General features: G+C 43.6%; 1 protein-coding gene across 1 annotated transcript; it reads left to right on the forward strand.

Annotated features, from left to right (window-relative positions):
- The first annotated feature begins 324 nt into the window (after positions 1-324).
- Positions 325-8,602, forward strand: LOC118888063 (zinc finger protein 596-like). The gene is made up of 7 exons (XM_036839034.1): positions 325-336; positions 1,472-1,618; positions 3,482-4,172; positions 5,314-5,415; positions 6,254-6,315; positions 7,493-7,595; positions 8,499-8,602. The coding sequence occupies exons 1-7, from the start codon at positions 325-327 to the stop codon at positions 8,600-8,602; spliced, it is 1,221 nt and encodes a 406-aa protein (XP_036694929.1).
- Positions 8,603-8,659: the final 57 nt, after the last annotated feature.

Genomic DNA, 8,659 nt, shown 5'->3' on the forward strand with positions numbered 1-8,659 from the left:
TTCTTAGGATGCACCACTGGTTTCCGTTTGCTGGGCTGGGGTCACACCCAGGTGGAGGTGGGGGGCTCCAATTCAGGTGGGTCTGGAAGTTGTGCACAGGACTGGAGTCTCATGGCTTCTTCTGGAAGTTGTGCACAGGACTGGAGTCTCATGGCTTCTTCTGGAAGTTGTGCACAGGACTGCAGTCTCATGGCTTCTTCTGGAAGTTGTGCACAGGACTGGAGTCTCATGGCTTCTTCTCCATCCTCAGATTTGCCTGCTCAGTGCTTGGATTAGCTGTGAGTGAAATCCTGAGAAAGACTCCTGGCGACTGAGTTGTTGACAATGGAGCCTCTGGTGAGTAGCGACGCCTCCTTCTCCTGAAGCTACACCCCGAGTGCCATTAGCAATCGTTCCCTCATTCACACATTCCACCTCTTAGTAATTAAGCTTTTATTCATATTCGATAACTGGAAGGAATGTGTAGGGAGGAGTATTTTCTTAACTGTGCTTCACAGAAAGGAGAAACAGTACAGTAGGTAGAATAAAATTAGGTTCTCTCATAGATTTTTGAAAAATTGGAGAAAACAAAACCAATCACTAGGCTTCTTTCATCCCTCAGAGGAGATGAGATTAGATACAAGAGAAACAGTGATAACTAAGGTCAAGGTCCCTGAGAAGGTCAAGAATGGGAGTCCTCACGCTGCGCAGCGATGGTCAGGCTAGGTCTGTCCTTCACTCCAGCCACCCGAGTCCCCGGCTTATTCTGCTGAACCATCTGACCTCAGAGTTTGTTATGAACACCTGAGTCCTGTAGTGTTAAGAGAGAGAACACCTCCTGGTACCAAGTTCTGTATGAACCTTGCTCAGTTCTGAGGAATGCTAGGCATTTCTTAATGATCCTCTGACAATTGCATGATTAGTAGAATAGTGTTTTGTATCTAGCGTAGGTTTGCTAGAACGGAAACACTTCATACAATTATATATCTGATGATTTCAACACTCATAACAAGTAATGAAAGCAGTTTCTTTTTGGAGAATCAAAGATTCCTCTAGGGACATAATTTAAACCAATAGTCATGTTTTCAAAGCAGCACGTCATGGTTATTGTTTGTCTTGTCATGAATCTGTAGAATTCCTTGAAATTAATAGGGAAGAGAGATTGAGTTACGAATATGCAAGTGAATATTTTACTATAAACTGTCTGGAAGTCCTAATTTCCAGGTTATTGAAAAACTTCCACAATGTATTATAACACACTTCAAGTGATATTTCTGTAAAATAAAGCTTCATGACGTCACAGTGTGTAGGTGTCTGTGAATGTACCTGAAAGGCAGACACCCGCTTAGCGCTGACAGAGAACTGAGGGGAACCCCACACAGAGCGTGATCCTTTAACCACCCAGACCCCATCACCTCCTCATCTCAACCCTCCCACTCTGGACAGTGGTAGGGACTGCTCTGTCTAAACCAGAACATCCCTGATGTTTTAGGAATCAGTGACGTTTGAAGATGTAGCGATCAACTTCACCCAGGAAGAGTGGGCCCTGCTGGACACATCCCAGAGAAACCTGTTCAGAAATGTGATGCTGGAGAACGTCAGTCATCTGGTCTCCGTAGGTGAGTCTGTCAACACGGATGTACGTGCACCTGTATCCAATCCATTCATTCACTCACTGAACAGGCATTTAGATCAGCTTCCCTGTGTCCCACTCCAAGTCCTTCCTGATTCTTTGATAGTCCTCATAACTACTTAAGAGGAAGACGTTTCTTTTCATGGCACTTTTCGTTACCACACTGGAAGGTAATCTTGGCCACATTTCATACCTTTGTTGTTACTCAGTGTTTACACTCAGAACAGAACTGGGGATTCAATGGATATTTTAATGCATAAGTAAATGGATCAAGTATTTTAAAAATGATTTTTCTGTTCTAGTCATTCCATGAAGGCTTGAGACCAGAGTCGTGTATATGACATAATTTTGATGATTCCTGTAAGGCGTATCCTTACTGGCTCCTTTGAAAGTAATATTTAGCCCACTGTAGAGTCTTTTAATCTTTCCCATTTGGAAAACACTGAGGATTCTGTAATCTCTCTTTGAACTTGTGCACAGGCATCAGCCGCTAGAGGGCCTCACTGTGTTTGCTGCTGCTCTGGATTTCCTCCTGGTCTGCTGAAGGACCTTCACTGTTTTGTCTGTTGAAGATGTTGTTGCTTGCACTGACCTTCAATTATCTCTTTATTTTCCTCTTTCCCTTACCCTGGACTTGAGCACAGCAAAGGGTAATTAGCCCAGACTCAAAATCCAACACTTTTTTTTTCTTTTTCAAATCAAACAGGGTATCAGATCAGCAAATCAGATGTGATTTCCCAGCTCGAACAAGGAAAAGAGCTGTGGAGTGAAGCAACAGGATGCCTCCAAGGCCAGAGTCCAGGTAAGAATCAGGGGCCTGTGCTTCACTGCAAGAAAGTTTCAGTCAGTGTGTTAAGTCCTTGGAAACACCAAATGAAAGTTTTATGAAGTGAGCGATATATTCTAAACTGGAGGTGAAGACATTGGGCTGAAATTCTTTATGTTGTTACCATTCTTTGCATCTAGCAATGAAAATTCATATTACTTCCTGCCATTTTCTATTCTTTAAGGAAAAGGGTGCTTGTGGACTTACTGCAGTTAAACTTTCACATAGTGATTCTTGTCCTGATTGTCCCATTTAATGTGTTTTCCATCATTTGCTGACCCAATGTCTCTCCACCACATTACATTTTTATATTTTAATCCTGTTTTTTTCTAATAGACAATGACTTTTAAAGTGTTTCTACTACCTTGAGTATTTCTTTATTATACACGGTCTCTCCATCAGAGTGCCAATTTTTGAAAGATACTCACATGGACCTTGGTGTTTGTTTACATTTTTATTTCCCTAATTTCATTGTAAAATCTATATTTTTTCCATTTCTTTAGGCAGTGAAAGTCTGCTTAGACAACAAGAAATGATATTCATGCAACAAGCCTACAGGAAGCACATATCTCTCACCATGCCAATGGTAAGTTTCATGGGTAGAACACCAGTCATCCAAACGAAAGACCTGGCAGTGAGATAAATTGGTAATTGAGCACAATTGCCTGTATGTAATTAAGTTGAGATTGAGCTCTTTCTGGGAATATTTTTGGATAGGCTGAAATCAGTTAAAAAATTAATATGAGCTCAAAACCACAACATGAGACCTAAGAAAAAGTCAGTTGCACAAACATTGCTCATCTCCTAGTCTTTAGAACAAACTGAAGTCTTCAAAATTAATCTTATATCTGGGTTGGGAAACTATAAAAGAGAATGTTTGTGCCTGCAGGGGAGTAACACAACGTGTATATGCAACTGACACAGGAAACATTTTAACAGGAGACTATAACTGACTGATCCTCTAGGGTGTAAATGTAGAAGAATGAGTGTCTGCGTAGACATGGGCGAACCAGGAACAGCCTCCTATCTCTTTCCCAAAGCAGGTTTCTCACACACAAGGGGATCCTGTTGGATGGACTGAGTTGAGTGATGAATTTACTCCTAGATCTTCACCTCAACATTCACCAATTCCCTTAAGAAGGAAAAGTACTGTCAGCAAACAGCGTGGAAAATCACTTAGTCAAGGGTCATTCCTTGATGGACAGGATCACATTCATGCTAGAGCTAAATCGTATGAATGTCCTCTATGTGGGAAAGTCTTTAGTAGATGCTCTACACTCAGCAGACACAAGAGGATTCACACTGGAGAGAAACCATATAAATGTCATCTGTGTGGGAAAGTCTTCAATCAAAGTTCCTCCTTGAAACAACATGAGAAAACTCACACAGGAGAGAAGTGCTATGAATGTCATCAGTGTGGGAAAGCCTTTCTTCAAAGCTCTGGCCTTAGTTCACACAAGAAAATCCACACTGGAGAGAAACCACACATATGTCTTGAGTGTGGGAAGGCCTTCAGTCACAGTTCAGGGCTTAGTTCGCACATGAGAATCCACACTGGAGAGAAACCACATGTATGCCTTCTGTGTGGGAAGGCCTTCAGTGAACATGCTAAACTGAGAGAACATGAGAGAATCCACACTGGAGAGAGGCCCTATGAATGTCAGTGGTGTGGGAAATGCTTCAGTCGTGGCTCCTCCCTGAGACGACATGAGGGAACCCAGCACTGGAGAGAAAGTCAGGAGGGCCCTCAGTAGACGTCCTGACCTGAGATGACATGGTGTCATACATGTGAGGAATGTGGATGGAACACCAGCATAGCTTTAGCATTTAACCACACCAAGGTTCACACCCACTAAAGAAACTCTGTCTGTAATCAATATGGACACTCGTTCAGGCATCACACTCCTCAGTCCAGACAGGCATCACCTGTGGATGTGGATCCATATGTGCCCTGTCTCTGTGGCAAAGCCTTTAGTCATTGGCCTGACCTCAGGTAACTTAGCAGAACTCACTCTGTAAATACAATATGGGTGTTTTTAGCAACAGTTCCCAACTCTAAAGACCCTAGAGGACTTGAGCAGAGGATAACCAACCCCTAGTTCTTCTTTGATAATTATTGTTCAACACGAGCCAACTCCAGGTAGAGAACCACTAAAACTGTAATGACTGTTAACAAACATTCAGCTGATCACCAGGCTTGATGTGAACGAGAAACTCAGTGAAAAAAATAAACACTAAAACAAGAACAAAGATGTAAACTCTTGAGAAATACCCAAGTATGTTGAGCAACACCAAAGCATACTTATAAATAATTCATCCTGGAGAAGTGAAGCAATGTAAAGTCGTGAGAAATTCTTTCTTCATAGAGCAACCTCTCTGGAACACGTGTGCTCAGACTGTACAACACACCCTCAGTGTCGTGAAGGAAGGGAAGTCTTCAGTGATCACTTATTTCTTAGTCAACATTAAATTCTCACACTGAGGATGTAGCAATCCTAAAAATCAAAGTGGAGCTACAGCTAGATTTCATATCAGAAAAAACTGCCCCTCTGTGTGGGAGGGGGAGCCTCTAAAAGAATCCTTTAACACACATTCAGGCAAATTGTGATTTGCGGAAATACCTCTTCATGAAAATGTGGCATAAAATGGAGAGTGAAGTGATCTAGCAATATAGAATGTAGAGTTTGGAAGAAACTAAAATTTCTGTATAGAATAATCGTTGCAAATATTCAAACAATAAAGTCTGTGGCTAAAGGAGCCAAGTGTTGGTGTCTGGTTTTCTTTGTGCCCCTGTGAACACAGGGATTCAGGTCTGCACCCTCGGAAAGTGGGCAGAGACTCAGCCCCAGTCTCTGAGTGTCCCCTTTCTCCACAGCTCTTTCCACACAACTCAGCTCCACTCATTCCAACGTCCCCCTAACCCCGTCTATCCTTTCAGGCCCTGGTGGTGACACAGCTCTGATCTTCAGCTCCACTGGTAATGTTTCCCAGAATATCATGACCCTGGTCAGGCAAGGTTATGGGAAAGTCTCAAAGACATCTAGTCCTACACTTTTTGAGGCCCCTCAACATATTTCTGCAGATGGAAACCACCGGGGCCTAAAGAGACAGGCATCTCTGCCCTCCCAGACCTCAGAAATCTCTTGTTATTTTGTCCCAAAACCTCTGAATTGAGCTAAGTGGATGAAGAGTTCCTTCCATAATCGTACTATATTATTCAGCTGATTCCTGAATTATGCACCCAGCAGTCTCACTAAAGAGGTACACATACCCCTGCATAAGCTCATGGAATAAATCTCCAGGAATGAAACTATCAGCGATAACACATTCCAGTTTTTAAAATAATTAGTGCAATATACTTTTCGCCAAGAAAAAATGAATGTTCTCACAAAGCGGATCTCCCCACTTTGTGCAGGACTTGGAGTGTTATCCTTTGACACACATCAATATTGAACCTAAATCTCGAGGGAAATTCTTCCCGAATATCCACTGGGATGACTTGTGTTCTTGTAGCACAAAGTAGCACGATTCCCAAACCACAGGCCTGAGTCCCCTTACAGGAACACATACGAGGGTGATATTGATCCATCATTACTTTTGAAATTCTCCACAAGGGATTCTGGGGGACAGTCAGGGTGGAAAAACACATCCTGTGTGAAGAGGATGAGCAAACAATTCTATTGTTGGCCTAAGAAAAAACGTGTTTTACCCACAAGCTGTATTTGAATTTAGCTGTACTTATGGGCAACCACTTATCTGAGACCTATGTGGTGGCTTAGCCAGGAATGCCCTCTTCTGCCCCAATGTGTCTCCAGGAGAGAAGGGCCCGGTGCTGCTGCGGGTGAGGCCTGTGCAGGTGCTGGGACCCCCGGGAATGGTGATGTGCACACTCCCTTCCCAGAGGAGTGCACGTCCCACTGGGATTTATCTACACTGACCTACGCATGTGCCTGTGCTGGGCATTCCTAGCTAGACAAGGGATTTCAGAGCTGTTCCCCTACAATGGTGACCACAGGAGGGCAGCATCTAACAAGGAGGTGTGTTTGGGGGGCACCTTGGCAGCTTGTCTGAGTGGTGGAGGGGCCTGGAGTCAGGAAGAAACCTCTCTGAAGCTTAGTCCCTGGGGGGAACTCAGGGCTCTCTTGGTCGGGCTGACCCAGGCTTCTTCACAGGCTCGGGTGCTGAGAGTGACAGGCCCACGGAGACAAAGTGAGAGTCAGAGTCAGAGAAACAAAGAGAGAAACTCCCAGAGAGAGAGAGACAGAGACAGAGAAGCAGTTGCAGGACCACTGGGCTCGGCTTAGAACTCCTACCACATAACTTCTCCCACATTCTGTTGCTCAGAGCAAATTGCAGGCTGGCCAAATTCCGGGGATGAAGAAGAAGGTCCAGCCCTTAATGAGAGAAGCGGCAAAGTCACACAGCAGAGCCGTGGGCCCGAGAAGGTGGAAGGAATCTGTGGTGATTTGTTTCAATCTAACTCAAAAGGCTTAGATATGGGGTCAGGTGTTTACACTTTAGTCATACATGATCCTCTAGTTTCCAAGATTTCTGCAGAATCCTCCCCCTTACCCCCTCACACTGCATCACGATCTCTTTCATCCCATGGCTGTGATGTAGAATGGGAACCACTGTTTTCTGAGCTGAGGCTATTCTCCTGGGACAGTATAAACCCCTTTCTCCATGAAGTTTTCTATTTTCTACCTTTCCTTCCGAAAACCCTCCCATAGCTTCGAGGCAGAAGACATTGACTGTAGCTCCTATTCAAACTGCTGCTGTCCCAGGAGAAAGACCTGCCTCCTAAACTTTAAATCACTGGGTTCTTTTTTAACATATGAAAATGGGATACATGTTTATTCTTCAAAAATACCTAGGAATTCAGGAAACATTTTTTTCTAAAACTTGAAACTTTGAGCAAAGTATGGAATACCACAACGATTCCACCTTTACTCTCAATCGCAATTTCTGTACGTGACTTCAATTTTCTATTCCTTTACTAGTGGAGGAGGGTCCTTCTCCCAGTGTGTCCACATTATGACATACTCCCTTTGCAGGACAACCAGGAAAAGAGCATCTGGAGACTGGAAGTCAATAAAAATGGAGGCCGTAGTACACCAGAGGGAGTGGGCCTCTTAACAATGAGGTATGAAGCCGAAGGTATGGAAACCCAGACCTTAAACCTGCTCCCTTGTATTGATTTAGAGGGAAGAGACTCAAAAGGTTTACAGGGGGTTTGATCATCTGTATCACAGAACTGAGACTCTGAAATGGGAGAGACATAGAAGATCAGAATTCAAAGTTCTGACCAGAAAACCAGAAATGCATTGAAAAGTGAGTGGAAAACTAGTCGTGGGGAAGGGAGGGAAGGAAGCCTCTTAGGATAAACAAACATTACCTTCAATGCAATAAAGCATTTTGTAAGAATCACATCGAAAATGCAGGGAAGAGACAAAGGTGTCTGACTCTGAGGTTTTATTTGGTAAATGGAAAATAATCATGAGTTTTGTAGCTTCACTTGATTTATAGGGTCACCCAACTCTATATTTTTCCTTCAAGATGTAAGTTCTTCAACTGTGGCTCTTTCTATTGCAGGGCTTTTGTAGGGAAAGAGGGGGTACTCCATCTCATTAAACCAGTGGGATCAGCGCAGCAAGATTGTTTGGACGTGGCAAATCCTTGATGGAGGTGGAAAACTCCCCCAAATAAAAAGGAGAAATAGTTTGGATAATTGCCTGCTTTAAAAGTTAAATACCCCAACTTCATCTCAGCATCACCATGACTAAATACCACTTCTCCTTTACACCATAGTTAGATAGATAGATGGATAGATAGATAGATAGATAGATGTATGTCCTGGAAGAAGGTTTTCCAGTGGGCAGTTTTATTTCTTGCGCATGGGAATCTTGATTAACCTTCAAGCCCATGGGGAAAAAAAAACCTTTTGTGAGGCCAGAGATCGGGATGGAGTTGAGAGTGAGATACAGGAGAAGATACCAGTTTACATGCCCTCTAAGATTTTGAAAAGACTAATTAACGGTTCTAACTCAACTCCTTCCATAGACCTACATGTGCTCTCTGCCTACTGGTTGACCAGACTGCCTTTCAGCGGCTCCGGAGGCGGTGGCCAGTTTAACTTCCTGCTGACCACCGACCTGCGGTCCTAAGGTTCACACATACTTTTCCAGGGCCCGTTATAAGGTTGGGGGACGGCAGAGGAACCG

Source organism: Balaenoptera musculus, chromosome 21 (assembly GCF_009873245.2).
Source record: "Balaenoptera musculus isolate JJ_BM4_2016_0621 chromosome 21, mBalMus1.pri.v3, whole genome shotgun sequence".
NCBI lineage: Eukaryota > Metazoa > Chordata > Mammalia > Artiodactyla > Balaenopteridae > Balaenoptera > Balaenoptera musculus.